The 18023-nt window shown below is 42.3% G+C and overlaps 1 protein-coding gene across 3 annotated transcripts in view; it reads right to left on the reverse strand.

Moving 5' to 3' along the window:
* Positions 1-18023, reverse strand: part of LOC109424254 (dendritic arbor reduction protein 1) — a 430722-nt gene that overhangs the window by 166312 nt on the left and 246387 nt on the right. The window contains exons 2-4 of one of the 3 annotated variants that reach the window (XM_062852182.1): positions 12585-12765; positions 11789-12492; positions 11238-11673 (exon numbers count right to left, since the gene is read on the reverse strand). In XM_062852182.1, the coding sequence (XP_062708166.1) occupies positions 11238-11673; positions 11789-12492; positions 12585-12765 (1321 nt within the window). Of the gene's footprint in view, positions 1-11237; positions 11719-11788; positions 12493-12584; positions 12766-18023 lie in introns of all 3 variants that reach the window. The other 2 variants (XM_062852181.1, XM_062852180.1) reach the window with 2 other exon arrangements.

An 18023-nucleotide genomic window follows, 5' to 3' on the forward strand; every position in this document is an offset into this window, starting at 1 on the left:
AATGATTTTAGTATTAATCGATAAACCGCATTCGTATATATCAAAAATGATCTCATTTATGTTTTGCAATCAGTGACATTGCAAAACCATACAAAATATGGTATTATCCAGCAGGTTTTGGGGCATGTAGGGTAAAATAGGCAAAAGATCTTTCATATACGCGCATAATTACTGTTAGCTGCCAATTGCACTTAAAACTAATTTTAACGTTCCTTAGCAGTATCTGTTTCTTATAAAAACATTTTAAATCTCCTTCTATGAAAATAGGGCGAAATGGGGCAAATTGGACAACTCCCGAAGATGATTCTGGTGATAAAAGATTTATCGCTTTTTGTTTATGCCAAAAAATCAACTTCAACTCAGTAACATTAAAAATCTATTCATAATTAGGTAAAAGTGTAAATTTGCGGCCGTTGTTGGGGCATATAGGGCTAAATAAACACTTGGAAAGATCTTTATTGTATTTTTATGATTGCTATGAACCATTAGTTATATATGCAGCTATTTTCAACGATCTACAGTTGTGCTTGTTGTTTGAAAGTACATTTTGATTCTATTATTGTATGAAAAAGGGCAAAATGGGGCAAAATGGACCACTTTCCGTGCCGTGCGGTGAATGAATTTAGCACCAATCGATTTCTCGTATTTTTTTACGTCAGAAACGGTCAACTTCACGTACCGAAACCAGCGGCGTTAAAAGATCCGTTTTTTGGGTCGATTTTGCCCACTGTGGAGTGCGTCATACGCCACCTAGGAGTCTCGGTTAGCTTATCCCGGATACTGGAGAGCTACTTCCGGAATAGGGTGCTAATCTATAACACCGAGGAAGGCGAGAAGAGCTACAACATCACCGCAGGTGTACCTCCGGGGTCCATCCTGGGCCCGGTATTATGGAACGCGGCGTATGATGGCGTATTAAGGCTCAAACTTTCACCGGGCGTAAAGCTGGTCGGCTTTGCCGATGATATTACCCTCGTGGTATGCGGCGAGTCGATAGTGGGAGTGGAACTGACAGCAACGCATGCAATTGACATAGTGGAGGGTTGGATAAGGTCGAAACAGTTGGCACTCGCGCACCACAAAACGGAGGTGGTGGTGGTAAACAACCGCAAGTTTAAACAACAGGCAGTGGTAACCATAGGTGAATGTACGATCAACTCTAAGCACTTACTGAAGCAATTGGGAATAATGATCGACGATAAACTGAAATTCGGAAGCCACGTAGAATATGCCTGCAAAAGGGCAAGCATCGCAAAGATGTCAAAGATGTCAAAAGTTCGGCAATAGTCTCGAGTAAGCGTAAGCTGCTCGCGACAGTAGCGGTCTCCATACTACGGTATGGCGCCGCTGCATGGTCAAATGCGCTAGTGGTGAACCGAAACGTGAAGCGACTCGAGAATACCAACAGACTGATGTGGCTTAGGGTGGTCAGCGCATACCGGACGCGGTATGCGTGCCAGCGGGCGTGATATCCATAGCACTAGTGGCGGAAGAGGACCAATAGTCTTTTGAGCGACGCAATTCAAGAGGCGCGAGCCGGATTGCCAGAACATCGTCGATGTTAAAATGGCAGAGAGATTGGGATTCCTCCAGCAGCAACATCATCTGTACTGCTCGCAACAGCCATTGTGATGGTAGAAGGCGATGATGGAGTCCTTATTCCGGTAGGAGCCCACCTATATTCCGGACCCGAATGTAATTTTATGGCAGATCAGCTGGCTCTACAGCTGAAGCTTTGACGACAACAATCCGAAGTCTATGTTTGCAGATTTGGTCAAGCCAACATGGATGTTAAGCACTGCCCAGCCAACACGAAGTCGCATATGATGTAGAATAGGATGCTAAAGTGGAGGCCATATGCGTACATGCTTCCATTAACCTGCGTGTAAAGAGTACGCATATCGCCTCCACTTTTGCATCCTATTCAACATCATATGCGATCGTGTGTTGGCTGGGTGAACCTCAGCGACAATCAAAATGAGTTTTTCCGAATTCTCTCGTAAGATGGATTTCTAAGTATTGGGATTCCAGCATTTACACAATGAGGAGAATGCTAGTCCCAAGCATCATCTATTGGTTCTTTGTGTAAATGCAGTTGTCCTTGCAATAACAGAGGAGCAACCGCGGGCGGTCAATCATGCTCATGCTCATTCTCTCGTAAGATGGATTTCTTATAACTCCCATATGTGACATCGAACTTACCGATAACAAATGTGAATATTACTGACTGGAAATTTCCGGATCATGTACAACTGGTGGATCCAGCCTTTTTGAAACTAAAACCGGCGACTTTGTACTAGGAATTCAAAATTTTTCGCGTTCTTCGATAGTGGTAAAAAAGCTTCACTAGGTAAAGGTTTGCCTAGTTCATCCAAATACTCTCAATTGATTCTCTAAAACGTTTATTTGCGCAAACTGTTAACCGTCCCTCAATCGCACAGTGCTCGGATTTCAAGCGATTCCAATCTGGTATTGATATCTGATTGAGATTCAATCAAAACAACCCATTTGTACATTCTCAAGTTCCGCAAATAAAAGTGAAATGCAACTGCCAACAGCATTCCATTGGCAGATACTTAACGCAGAAGACTGCACAATAAAAAAAAAACTCTCAATGGCAATTATCGCTGCACTATCATATATGTCTGTCTGAACCTACCTAGAGCTGCAACGAGATGACCAGCAGCCAGCGCAGCGTCTGTGACACACGAGACAGTTGTTCCATTTTATGGTAAATTCAGTTCGTTAGTGTAACAAGCGCTAACCTGCTGTTGCTGCTGTTGCGACGACGCAACGACTCAGGTGTGACTTGTCTCCTCCTGTCGCCCGAAGCATCATCAGTTTGTGGGGCTTTGATTTGAACTAGTTTCCAGGGGTCTTCGACTGACAGACAGGTGTATAGCATTTCACCGGGAGTCAAACTCGATCACGTCCAATATCGCGTTTGAAGATGAGCTGGGATTTGTTTTGTGCCTTGATAAGGTTTCTACTCAGCCGTACTAGTTGATCATGTTTCGTGCGAGTGCGAATGTGCTGATCTTATCGCGCGTCGGATTGAAACGTGACAAACGACAAATGGCTGAATCACATTGCACACTTTAAACCACCAACCACTACTGCCGATCGTGTATTTGAGGGGTAGCTATCGAAACATCATTAATAATGTGGCTCGTTAGCTTGCCTCATTACATCCGCCCTCGGATTGAAACAATACTTCATGGCAATCACATTTGTTAGATATTGAATTTATGATTAATGCAATCAGGCGTGGAACGACAATGTTCCCATGTTCGCGGCTCTGGAGGGTGGTACCTATGCTCAACTAGGCACCAGGCATCGTACTCCATTGGGTTGAGTTGCTGATTGAATCAATTTGCCAGTAAGATATCTGGTAGTTAAGCTAGAGTCGAGTAGCGCACCGCTTTGTAGCTTCCATCAAATTCACGATTGTTGTTCGAGGTGGATTAGATAGAACATGCCTGATGACTGATTCCTGCCAAAGGGGGCAGCCTCTTTGCACCACGGAAACGTTCGAAATCAGCTGAACATGTGCACCTTGATCGCTTTTTCGATTCTTTGTCGAGCCTATCTGATTCTGGACGGGTTCAAGAGGGTGGTAAGGGTGGCGACTACAAGTACCTATCTGTGTTTGCAAATACGTGCAGAAATTCTACTGGAATGCACAGAGGCTTTTGCTGCTGTTATGGGGCATTGATCGTTGACATCAAGTTGGAGTAGCTATGCGGCACGAGTGTTTACTAATCAATCAAAATGTTTTGCATTCATAGTGCCAGCATGGATCATGGTGATTTATTTGCGCAATGTGAGATGCCCTGCTGAGTCACGCTCTTAAAATATGTAGCAGTCTTAATTCAGGGATAAATTTATGCAGGTTTTTGCCTATCCTTAGTATTTACTCAAGAACCATGCAAACACTTCCAAATGTTTACAACCTCTTTAGAATGTCTATCAACATGACACATAATCATAATCACTCCATGCCTTTCCAATCCATTCTGATCTCGTTGACCACGGCTAACACGTTGCCCAGTGGCAGGTCCATAAACACTCTAGGAAGGTATCTACGCAATGTTGCTCTACCCATAAGACACTAATTATCACTGGTCAAAACACAACCCATTTCGAACTGACTAATGATCGCCAGCGCAAATTCACCTACAAGTAAACCAACGAGACGAGATCACCCAAAAAGGAGTTTTCACACTCCTCTTAGACCACGCCAACAAACGACGACTCTCCTAGACGACCGCCACGTTTGAGTGCGGGTGATAATTATCGCTTTTCTCAGTTTAAAGAGTGACTTCTCTAATAGGATGACGGTTTTCCAGGCCCGCCGCGGATCCATACGGAGAGGTGAGAGCCTAATCGCTTCAGCAATCGGCCCCGTAATAAAGCTGTGTACGACCGGGGAGGTGCCATTCCGAACAACATAATCAACGCGGTCCGCTCTTGGAGAGTTGTTACACGGGGGCGCGGGCAGTTAGCATGGCTGGATGTCTTCATTTCAGGCCTTGGAAGGCACTGCTGTAGCTGTGAGATAACGCTGCCCGAAGGTAGGAAACGATACGATTGATGGGTGAGATTTTCTCACATTCCTTGTAAGGGATCCTCTGCCGTGGCTCAGGGGAAAATTGCCCCCATAATATTAATTATCTCCCATCAGGTAGATCACCGCCGCAGCCACTGCGAAATGAAGCCATCGGATTGGGGACGTCCCCTTCGGTAGATTAAGACAAAACGGTCCCCTTAAGTGCGATATGATGGTTTTGTGGTGTGAGAAAAATCACTAGGTGCTGTGATATATCTAGACATAATGAGTTGGTTTGACCGTAGCCAAATGGCCCGTAAGAAGAACCGTAGCAAAATGGCCCAACTCTTAAGATCATTCTCGGATGTGAAAAGTGAACGGTGCCAAGATAAGTATGTTTGCATTGGAAACTTTAGTCGTATGATTCTGCTAACCAGAATAAATGTATCACACCTTATAGGTAGTTATAGGTCGAATGCCAGCAAGGGACTACCTGTTGATGGTCAAACAACTGCGTTCAAAACTTTCCGCCATCAACAACATACAGTGCCGGGGCCCGTGGCGCAATTGGTCACACGTTTGCTTCATAAGCAGAGTGTCATGGGTTCGATCCCAGCCCTGGCACACGCTATGTTCAAAGGGAAGTATCATGAAAATCGAATGTACCTCAAATGTTATTCCTTAGGATCGTAGCTTCGGACCTCTTATTTCAGAATCTGTGCGGTTTAAAATACATATTTCATCTAGGGTTTTTTGATATTTTTGATTTTTTTCCCATTTTCCCATACAAATATCAAAAAAGTCATTTTAATGTCAATTTCGTCCCATATTAAAATGTATGGAAAAAAAACCCAAGATGGATTACACCGTTCAACACTTAATTTTGTTATGGGATGTGAAAAAAAATAACAGGGGTTTGGGACCCCAGAAGTGCCATAGTGAAAGAATTTTTGAAAAATATTGGTCCGGGCCTTCACAGTTTAAGACCGAAGTTTGTATGGAGAACTTGGGGTGTTCAATTGATGTGCTCGTTAGAACGGGCTGTGCATATATTTAGGCGTTAGACAATAACGAAACAAACCTGAATACCGAAAACGCCTAAATATATGCACCATACGCTCTTATGTGCGTATCAATTGAACACCCCAAGTTCTCCATACAAACTTCGGTCTTGAACTGTGAAGGATCGGTCCAATATTTTTCAAAAATTCTTTCACTGTGGCACTTCTGGGGTCCCAAACCCTTGTTATTTTTTTTTCTTATCCCATAACACCAAATTTTGTGAAATTTTGTCGAGCAGTGTTATTTAACCACACATTTTCTGAATCTAGAGGTGCAAAAATATGGTTCTACCGAATAAATTCTTTTTTACATTCACTTTTCATAATACTTTCCTTTGGACATAGCGTGTCCGCTGAGACCAGCTGACACTGACCCTCTTGTGACCCCATGGCTCAAATGGACCTGGATACTTGGACATCGGCGAACGGCAACTCATAATGGACCCCCAATCAGACTGGAAAAAGGAACAACCAACATCCACACATCAACAACATCCTCGTGCTTATCATGCTATTATGCTGGGGTAAAAAGTGAAACCAGCGTAACTGCAACCAGTTTGATATAGTAGAATTAGAATAGAATACATTTAGGCGTTGTACAAAGTGTAAGAACAGCTTCCAAGTGGAATCGTTCACGCAGTGCCCTAGTGGACAAAAGAGCTGTAAATAAGGTTGAGGACAAGCGGCTTGAAGTCCCGCTTCAACAGTAGTGCATCAGAACTTCAGACGCACAAATCTCTAGAAGTAAGCTTCAAACAACAGTGCATTTGATTATTCTATTTTAGCTCACTTGCAATAAGCTTAACATAAGAAGCTCAAGTGCGCTGGTTTTGTTTACGAAGAAATTTGTGCTTTCGAAATCGTGGGTAGGTGACAAAGTCAGCCATTGTGGCGGCCATTTGCGATTCTAACAAGTCTGTCCTTAAGTGATTGATGAATAACCAGCGACCTACTCAGCATACGCGCGGTGTCTTGATGCAGCGATACCAGACGAGGGCGAGCTCGATGTGCCCCTCTAGTAAACTACTGGAGTACAAATCAGGTCACCAACGATACAGCCGAGAGCACCATAAGACACGTGGAGCGAAGTCAACAGAATAAATGGTTCCACGAGTAATGCGGGTGGTAATGCTGCAGCAAGGAGCCCGGCAGAACATGGAACGATAGAGAGAAAAAACTCCGCCTGGAAGAAGCAGAGTATGAGGAAATTGAACTGCTGCGCCGTTCCCAAGAAATACGGATGTTATACCAGAAGTTCAACGCGTCCCTCATCTACTTTGAGTCTCGAGCCGATATCTGCAGACTTGAGGTCAAGCTTGCTATTTGGTGAAAACATTCGCGAAATGATGCGATTCGCTTCGACAACGAATACGTTTTCACCCTACCTCGCTTTATCAGACCAACCTCCCATACAAATAGCACACGAACAGACTCGACGTTGATCAGCATTGTTGGCTGCTCCTTTTCGCCGTTGAGCTGTTGCGTTCCAGCCAACCCTGTCTTTTCATCGCTTTCGATACTTTTCGATCAGCTTATCGCGAAGCATCGTAGACTGGGAACGTTACTGGTGTGGTGTCGGTACATGCAAATGTTGCTTCTGTGTGCGTGTCGAGCGTTCGTGCCGTAGCTTCTAAAACCAACCCATTCGGTGTTGTTCGGCTGTTCGGGTGAGCATGTGGCGGCATTGACAGATGTGTGCAAAATCGTTGGTGAGTTACATCATGTTCGTTTTGCCACCTATTTGCCTCTGGTCATCACTGAGCAGTGCGCATTTCAATCGCAAGCGATAAAAATACAATTGATAAGTTGATTGACCATTCGTGAGGTGATGTTTTGCATCATTTCTTGAGGTGATTGAAAGGTGGAAGCAGCACTTCAATGTACCCCTTTTTAGGCAGGATCTGTGAAGCCCGATCAGCCATATTAAGTCTATTCGAATCTTTCCGGGGCTGTGGTGACAAGATCATGGACTCTCATGCCTACCGTTTGCATTGTAGACGTCATAGATATTTTTGCCAGAATATGTGTTACGGTAACATTTGATTGTGTGCAGGTGGCGTATCGACCTTGCCGGTGTACAGAAGACGTCTCCGCACACGTCTTCTGTACACCGGCAAGGTCGATACCGCGAGCGGAACCAAAGATGAATATGGGTTTATAAACAAGAGTTTTTGCCCGGTGCTAATTCATTGCGGAGCCTACGGCTTGACTTATCTTTCAAATTCAGAATTAATATTGTGTGAGTATGTTGAGAGTGGGGTTCGATCCCAGGCCCGACTCTAAAAGGTCAACGGTTTCCTCTGGAAATTTATAAATAATACATTTGAGAAATTTGTCAGGAATTTCTCTTGGATTTCATTCAGGAATACATCCTCCATTTTTCGCAAATTTCCTCCTGCAAATAATAACAAAGTTCCTTCGGTAATTTCTTCAGGAATTGTCCGGTAATTCTTTAAGAGATACCTTCGACAATGTCTTCAAAGCAGGGTTGAAAAAATCTCATTCAATTGAATGAATTTCTGCTGAACTGAATGCTTTTGACATTCATTTTCAGCTCCGCTGTGAGATACTTGAAAGTGAACGCAGAAAAATTCAACTACTTTGTGGAGGTAATGACTGCACCATCATCAACACACGCTCTGCGCTGATGGATGCTTCATGTCAACACCGGCCGCATGAATGCAACTCGCCCATAAGCAAGCGTGGTGAATTTTTGTCGTTTGAGTGCCGGTCACAGAAAAAATGTTCCTTTTGAACCTCGCCGTCTCCCCAGTATGAGCGACGAGAGAATTTTTATTCTCTTTTCAATAGCCTCCGTGAAGGACAGGGGCTTCAACGTCAGAAGCGGTGTGGTGAAAAGACAAAAACAAAAACTCACGTTCGTTGGGAGCTTCGGAATTTTTGCAACCGTGCTTCAAAGGATTCTTCCGGTAATGTCTTCAGGAATTTCTCCAGCAATTTGTTCAAAAAATCTTTTGATGATTTCTACGACACTTGTTTGGCAACCTCTGCATTAAAATTTTCAGGATTATTTCAGCAACTTACCCAGGGTTTTTATCAGGAATTTCATCCAACAGTTTTTGGGATATCTCTTGATAGCACATTTGAAAATTGCTTCGATAATTATTTCTAACAACATTACTTTCGTTATTTCTCCGGTAATTCTCAAGGATTTCCTAAGTCTAGGAACTCTTTTGAAAATGTCATCAAGCAATTCCTCCTTTGACAGATACGTATTTCAACCTCAACTGTAAGGTCGTCTTCAGTGTCTTGTACTTGACTCGAATGCAAATTCTTAGTGGAATTCAAAGGAACAGTACTTAGGGGCTGTCCATAAACCACGTGGTCATTTTTTGGGACTTTTCAACCCCCCCCCCCCCCCCCCCCACAATAAACTTGTAGCGTAATTCCTATACGAATTTCCAGAGAAGTCCGAGAAAACATAATTCCGAGCGCTTCATTTCGAGGGCCCCTTAAAGTTGAAATTTTGAATAAGTGATCCGAACATCTTTATTCATTTCATTTGAATGATGGAAAACGATTGAAGCAAGTAGTGCACGCGGGTGGTGACTTTTTCCATTTGCTGTCACTTTTTTTTTTCTCATATCCATAATTCTGTTGGGAAAATTGATTTGGATTGTGGTGACGTACGAAAACCAGGTCCCAACGCATCACCTGTTCATCGACTTCAAAGCGGCATACGACAGTGCCGACCGCACAGAGCTATGGAAAACGGCTGTTCTGGGAAGCAGAGATGGATACACTCTCATCGTGAATCAACTCGCGAGTGTAAAACCGACAAACGGTTTACTCACGGTGCCAAGAGTAAGTCGTGTGTGAGTTTATTCGCACCCGCTTGCTTCACGAGTATGAAGCAAAACAAAAACAAAAACACTCATGAATTTATATTCGCGAAGAACAAGTGGAGATGCGGGAATTGCATTTAAGTGCGATTTTAATAGCAAAACAAGTAATTATCCATCAGATAGTAGTGTTTTGTACATTATTGTTCCTGAAAACTAAATCTGTGGGCCGTGTAAATTCATTTTTTTACAAAATTGGAAAATGTTCAGAGCTGCTTCGCGAATCAATCACAAGTGCGACCAGCTTCGTTAGCTCGCGAGTGAAGTGCGAATATATTCTGGCTTCTGTTGTTCACGAGTAAAATAGCTTTGCATTTGTGTCTGCTCAGCTGCATTCCTCACTGTTTTCCATCACTGCTGGGAAGCTGACCAGACTGGTCAGTGACATTGCACAAAATAAGGATTGTCAAATGGCTTTCATTATTATTTTTTAGGTTTATTCTAAGTTAAAAGCAAGTTTACAATAATTACAAATATTTGTAATAGAATACTACTGGGTTGTGTCGCCATTTTTATATATATATAAATATATATCCGGGGCAAAAAGGACAACTCTGCTCGGGGCAAAAGGGTCACTTTTTGAATCGCACTTTGCTTCCTTGAACATAACCTTGAATGCAAATGTCAAACAGTTGTTGTTATTGTTGTGATTTCGAGTGGCCGGTCGAAGATGGTAGGTAGATTTCGACCCGAAAATAATGACCATCTGACAGTAGGATCGCGGAAATCAAAGCGGTTTCCGATTCCGGCATGCCGGAAAAGCAGACAGCCAACCAAAAGGGCGTTCCCCGAAGAAAGCTGATTTATTAGGTATGTGTCCTTTTTGCCCCGGTAGAGTGGCCTTCTACCCCGGCCCATTGAGAAAAACAACCGAAAGAAATGCTTATATTTTGTGCACTTTCATGATAAGTTTCTTATCAATATCGATTAAATTTTGTAGATAGTAGTCTAAATTACACTTTTCGTTCGATAAACGTTCGATTTACTGGTGTTTTTACCATGTAATAGTTCAAAATACTTAAGGTGACCTTCTTGCCCCGGGTCCGCCTACATGCTGGCATATGGAACCGAATACAAGCGGTTCCGTCTAGGTTGTAATGTTCCGATAGACGGGGGCACCTCCAAGGTGGTGTAGGGAATTCGTCTACCTCGAATTAGGGTGGGGCTTATTTTGAAAAATGTGTCTACTTCAAAACTACGATATTTTTACAAGACAAATGGGTGATTCTGGAAATTTTAAAGGCGAAATTTGACCTCGAAATTGCGATATCTCCACTGGTTTCTGAAATATTGAGAAAAATGTTCAATTTCAGTATCCAATTTAGTATCCTGAAGTTGGCCAAAGCCGGAAGGATACGGTGGACATGTTGCAAGAATGCCGGACAACAACCCTGCAAAGATGGTGTTCGTGACTGATCCGGTTGGCACAAGTAGGCGTGGAACGCAGAGAGCACGATAGACGGACCAGGTGGAGCGTGATTTGGCAAGCATTGGGCGTGACCAAGGCTGGAAAGCTGCAACCACAAACCGAGTATTGTGGCGTACTATTTTTGATTATGTTTTATCTTAAATGTGATGTTGATCAAATAAATGTATGTATGTATGTATGACGTATGAAAACAAAAATAACAAAGTCAATCGCTCATTATCGAATGGGAATGCTTTAGTGAGAGCGGATTGGTAGATTACTAAAGGCAATCTGATCTCATTTTCGCATTAATTACGCGCTGCCACAAATAACAAAATTACGAAATCAGTACTCACCCATAAAATCACAGTGGTGTATCCGTCGCTTCTCCAGCTCCGGATTGTTGCGCCGGTTGTACCGTCCAACGATGTGCTTCACCACACCAACCGTACTGAGCACGTGGTTGATGCTGTGCTGGGACCGTTTCCGCCCGGTTCCGGAACTGTTACCACTACTACCACCACCACTGCCACTGCCGCTGCTACTGTTGTGGTTGTTGTTGTTGTTGTTGGCACCGGTGCTACCACCGCTATTGCCGATTGCTATCGATATTGCTGGATTACTGGTTGGGTTCACCGTTGCCAGTGCCGCTGAGGAAGGCGGATGCTGCTGAGATCCGGCAGGAACGGTGGACACTGAAGACGCTTGCTGCGATGGTATCCCGTGCGGGTGGTGATGCAGGTGGGTGGGTTGCTGACCGGTGGGACCCATGTGTATCGAGAGGGATGCCAGCTGCTGTGGGTGGTATGGCGGCGGGGGTGTCCGTCGAGGAGGATTCTGTTTTTATTAGGGGCATTTTTGAATGTTGAATGGTGTGGATGAGTGTTGGAAGGTTGATTTTGCTTACCTGAAGTGTGGTGCCTGGGCTTCCAGGGTCGGAGTTGGGCGGGGTTAAAGGTGGGACGTACATAAGCCTCGAAATTGGCGTACAGATTGTGGGGCCTTGCGCGGGTGGATGGTATTTGTGGTGGTACATTTGTGGAGCCCCGTGGGTTGGCTGATGAGAAGGCCAATGGTAATAGTTGTTGTTCTGATTCACCTGGGGATGGTGAGCTTGATGATGTGAGTGATGATTTTGGTGACCACCATGGTGGGTATTGGCTAGGAGACTTCCGCTTCCATTGGTACAGCCCATGTAGCCGTTAAGGTTGTGCTGCTGAGCATGGGCATGCTGACTAGTGGCAAGGGAGGCTGGATGCGGATGCGAGTGATGCAGGTAGTTGGACTCACTATTTGCTAGGAATACATTGCTTGTACTAGTACTACTATCGCTAAGTAACTGGTTTTGGTGTATGCTGTTGTTGTTTTGCATCGAGAGGTTCTTCTCGGTTTTGATTTCCAATGGACTCAAAAGTGGTGAGGAGAGAGGCTCCAAAAAGGTATCATCTACAGCCTCTGTTTTGACCTGCGGAATACCGTTCAGCGTACCGAGCATGACGGCGTTCTCAGGGTCAATGTTCTGGATTGAACTTGTGATGTCCTCCCACAGCGGAGGTCGCAGAAACGAATCGTCGCCATCCGTGCATAGTGCATCTCGGTGTTTGTTTCCAGCTATTTCGGGGGTTTAAGATATAGCAAATCGCGTGAGCATTTATCATATTTTTTCTTCATTCGAGGGAACTGAAACGCCGAATGATACTTACCGAAAAAGAACTCTTTACCATAGTCGTAACCTTGGGGTCCGTAGCCGGACAGTGTCGACTGGGGCAGCGGGGAGCTGGATGATGGATGATGCTGATTAATCGGTACCACGTCCAGCTCGACATCACTTTCCAATTTATTTATGCGCCCCATCAGCTCATGCCGAAATTCTAGTTCTGGTGACTGCGGAAAGAAAGAGAGAACAGTACGACGAGATGATAAATGGGGCGTATTAAAATGTGACAAGGGAGGAAACATTTATTTGTTGTTTAAACTTGGCCAATTTTTTCATGAAAATTTGATCTGCTTCTTTTATATATATATTTTATTTGAAAGGTCACAGATTAACAAAACAATTATTTCAAAGTTATGGGATGGGATTGAAGCAACTTTTTGTGAAAAATAAATAAGTAGGTATTGTTGCGGATACGCCATTTCAAAGACTAATGTAGTAGCCCTAACAGTAGGGCAGGAGCTCAAGAAGAGCAAGACAAAAGGCAGTACTGTATGGTATACCGAGCGGAATAAACGTGTATTAAAAGAATCTATCCGATGTTATCGCTATTTCTTGGAAATATTTGAAGTTCTTGTTACCGTAAAATGGGGTATCTTTGATAATGCGGGTAACTTTGATAGTGCGACAGGCATGGTTTAGATTACCTTATAACTATGATTCCTTTAACCAGTTAAGAAAAATGCAAACGTAGATCAAAACTGTACATATGAAAGTCCATCTTAAACGAATTTTCATTAAAACCGAGTTTATATTTAACTTTTTGGACTAAAAATAAAAAATGATGATATTTCTGTCATTTGTCAAACCCTTCAAACAATCTGCTGTACAGCTCTGTTTCAACTATTTTTTCAACGAATGGCCTCTTATTCTTGGTAGATCCATCATAGTAGATTCCAAATCTGGCCTTGAATCTCTTAACGAAGTGCGTTTTTACAAACTGGACTCAATTTTGTAAATTGAGACATAAATCTCCATACACCAATAAACGCCTAAAAGTATGCAATACCCTTGTAATTTCATATAGATAAATCTGTGTTATTCAAAATTTGTTAATAGAAAATTTAAAAAAATACCCAAAAAAGAAAACTCACCATGAATAGCATGCAATTGTATGTTGATGTACCGTTAAACATATATTTGTACAAAGATAATAATTTTTGACAGCTAAATCCACTGTGTTTTTTACTCAGTACTCCACAAACTCATTTTTATATGTAAAATTTAGTAAAAAATCAATGTTTTGATATAAAAAATCTCTGTGATATTTTCCACAAGGCTTCTCTCATCAGGTTCATATTCCTAAGATTTCAATCTGTGATTATTTTATTAGATTTGATGTGTTTTTCAGGCCACTATCAAAGTTACCCCAAAATGAAAATCTGATTTTCGCTCATATGGAAAACTTAAAGTCACCCAAAATATGTAAAATCATCAAATCTTTCAATTGCAATTGATAACTGATACCCCAGTACTTGTTTTAAAAATATAAAAGTAGGGAAAATACTGTTACATGGAAAAATATTAAGAAAATTCGCTGAAAAACTGTCAAAGTTACCCCATTTTACGGTACCCTCAAACGCGCGATGGTATTCTCAGTTGTCTCTTAGCCGGCAGTACGAGTTACAGTATTTTTTACACTTCCTTTAACTAATATCTCCGAGAGAAATTAAAGATGCGAAATGCGCATAATCTATTAAAAACCAAAAATCTCTTTAAAAAACCTGTTGAAGTTTTTCCATGGAAGCGAGTTCTTAAAATCTGTAAAAACATAGTGGCCAGAAAAAAAGCTCTTTCGATTTCAATTTGATTATGTACCGTAAACCGGGGTCAAATTGATCAGCGGGGTGAAATTGATCACTCGGGTACTACATTGTAATCCCATACTAGGAGCTCTTAAGCGTCGTAATGATCTTAAACTTTTCACGTCATCTGATTCGTAAATGTCTAGAGATGAGTGTAGACTTTTATTTTTTAGAAAAAAAAGTAGTTTTGCCTTATTTTTTAAAGGAATTTGCAATGTATTTCTCATTTAGCTGAAATCATTGCTACTAAACAATCAATTGCCAATATGACTTCCCGTAAATTCTCTGTTTAAACATTTTTGTGGAGCCTTGGTTAGGATATTATGCAGCTAATCAGAACATAAAATAGTTACAAAAAGTTCATTTTATGAGGAAATAGTCATTTATTGTGATTGAAATCACTTATTTCAAATGAAATTGCCTACCTTTAGGCGTTTAAGGAGAAATTTCAAAATTTAATTTAGCATTTAAAGTATTTAATTCACCAGTTGTAAGATTTCAGAAGCGTTATTCGGTTTTAGAAGAGCAAAATTAAGCGGAGAAGGAAATTTTCCTTTCCAACCGATGCTTAATTGTATGCTGATCAATTTCGCCCCAAAATGGCATTTCCAATTTTTTAATTTTAGGAGTTATTTAAGTTAAAGTTTAAATTTGTTGAACAAAATTCTGTCACGTGGTTCCATGGAGATCCACTGGGTACTGGTTTTACAGAAATTCTTTTGGCAATATTTGAAATGGCACTGATGTTATCCGCAAAAGTTGTTTTAAAGTGATCAATTTGACCCTGGATTACGGTATCAGTTTTTTTTTTTCAAAATTTCATAGCCCAATTCAGTATTTTCTGCATGCATATTTTCTAGCTACATTCTGCCCGAAGATGCTTTGGAATCACTTGCTTATTTTGTATTTTTAGTTTTTGTTTTTTTTTTGTTATTTTAGATAGGCTTATTATTACTATTAAGCGCAGTCATCAAGCAGAAACTGTTAACTTATGAAGTAATTTCAAAAACCTGTCATGCTTCGGGAAGTATGATTAGAAACCATTCAGGGCTCATCGATGCTTAGTATTCACGGCAATCAGATATCGATCGTAAATTGCCCGTTCAAAACTGCGAAGACTGGACGGACGGACACCCAACGACACGCTGTTGCGACGTGAACCGACCACGTCGTTGCTGTTGCTGCTGCTACTGTTAGCCCTCGTGGCCGGGATTAAAGTTTATAGTCGATTGTATGCAAATCCAGCCGATACGCGTCAAGCAATTTCTATAAAACATTTTTCTTCTTGCACCTCCCTCCGATATTGAAATATATGATGGCTGATGGCTCTATTTATTGCGATATTTGACGAAGAAGGAAGTTTCTGCTCGTCGGCTGCATCGCCGCATATTTACTGCAGAGTGATATATGATGTCTATGCTGATTTATATGCAAGGGCTTTCCGAAACACTTTGAGAAATGGAACATCACATGTATTTCAGGGGACTTCTGAGAACAACGGTTCGACACCAATAAATCTTTCGTCAATTTGCCCGTATGCAACCTGAAAGAGCCCCAAAGCAGAGAGAATTCAGTTGCTTAAAATTGCTCCCTAATTACTCGAATGGGTGGTATGGCTGGCATGTCTAATTCACCACCGGTCCACGGCTACTGTCCAAATAAGCCTATCGCGACGACAGGTAGCATTTACCTAGTCACTTAAGTCCGTCAATCCGGAGTAATCTAATCTGGCCCCCGGGTCGCCACCGAAACACTTCTTCGTCAGAGTGCGGCTTCGTCGCAGATCCATAAGTCAAACCACAGTGTCTATACCTGCTAGAGCTAGTGCTGGACCGTCCCCCGGTCATCCGTCCATCCGCTCGATCCTCAATCTACGAACTGAGAAGCGACGGTGAAAAAGAGGATCGCTCAGAGTCCCCGCTTCGTTGACTCCGGTCCATCAGGTCCACAGGGTGAGAGGGATGCAACGCGATGGTGTTTATGTAAATTAATGTTCTCGGTGATTTTGATTGACAGCCAGGCACCTCTGCATATCGTCGGTCTGCCATGAGCTTGGAATGCTTGGCTAGAAGTAGGTACGCGGTAGCTCTCATCGTCACCATTTGCTGCATTGCATGTTGTGTGCAGGTTCCTACCAGATGTCGTGGTCCGAAGACGGATCGTGTGGATCGTGATCGTTTTGGCAGGCGGCAAGCAGGTATGGACGGATGGACAGGCAGTGCGAGAGCTAAACATCCAACGAGATTTAAATTAGCCGATCGACGTGGATCGATGACGCGCGCTGGTCACCAAGTCATTAGTGGCGTTTAGCGCGCAAAGTAGATCATGAGCATAGCAAAATTGATCGTTTCGTAATTAGTGGAACCGTGGTCCTTGAGCGAATTCTTTTCGAGGTGATGAAATAGCAACGATTTTGTTGCGGTTTTGAACTTTGCAAATGGTGTTTCAGCATCAGCAGTTTGTTAAAATATGTGATTTTGTACAGTACTTGTTTCGAGCATTCTTTCAGAAATACATGTGGAGCTTTGACGTGGTGACCCCTAAACGATTTAAATACCGTCGTTGTGGGTGACAATGGGTCAGATGGGTGAGATTGGGTCAAAACATTATCTGAAATACAGGGGGTAACCACAATGTTTGGGATAGGCAACTTTTTTTTTCCTGTAACAGAAAAGTTCATCATGCTGTTACTTTTCATAGAGTGGGCCAAAAATTCTCAAATTTTGACACTATAATTGTGTATTTTTTCCAATTTCCAAAAAATAGTCTTCAAACAAAAATGCGCTGGGAAAAATGTTTAACCTTCCGTAACTCGCGCGGTTGACTACCTGCGTCAGCACCACGCTAATGCTGAATAAAAAAGGGAGATTTTTTCAACGTGTTGTACAAAATGCAACAGCGCGATCGCTCGAGGGTCAAAACTATTTCGCGGAGAATTATATTTCTGGATGAATTCCTGGAGAAATTTCCGTATATGTGTCTAAAAGAACCCATGTAGGTGTTTCTTCTGAAGGAGTTTGTCGAGCCACTGTAGAAATATTTGAATAAGTGGATCATTGGGGAAAAAAAATGAAAATTAGAAGACACTCAATGTTGATTAATTCGAAAATTGATGGATAAAGTTGTGAAAAAAACGTATTCTGGTGAGATTCGAACCCACGACTCCGTATTCGCTATTAGAAGGCACAACTGCGCTCGTGTTGAGAGGTTGGAATCTAAGCTGGAAAGAGAGATGGAATTGTGAAATCAGTCTGGCTTTCTATTCCAGAGAATCGTCACCTTTTTTGTGGCTTAGTTGGTTAAAGCGTCGGTCTAGCGAATACGGAGTCGTGGGTTCGAATTCCACCAGAACACGACTTTTTTTTTCACAATTTCATCCCTCAGTTTGCCAATTAATCAACATTCAGTGTTTTCTAGTTTAGTACAATAGTACATGCCTGTAAAAGGCAACATAGACAAGTGGATTATGCCCTAAGAGGGGGCGGACCCCCACACTTTAGGGGCACCTACAAAAACCGTTATTGCATGCTAAAAATAACCTTTATTTTTTTTTATTTTGCTCAAGTACTGTTCAAATACAAAGAAAAATATTATTTTGCACATCGCATGGGTACCACCGAAAA

Source organism: Aedes albopictus, chromosome 2 (assembly GCF_035046485.1).
Source record: "Aedes albopictus strain Foshan chromosome 2, AalbF5, whole genome shotgun sequence".
Classification (NCBI taxonomy): Eukaryota; Metazoa; Arthropoda; class Insecta; order Diptera; family Culicidae; genus Aedes; species Aedes albopictus.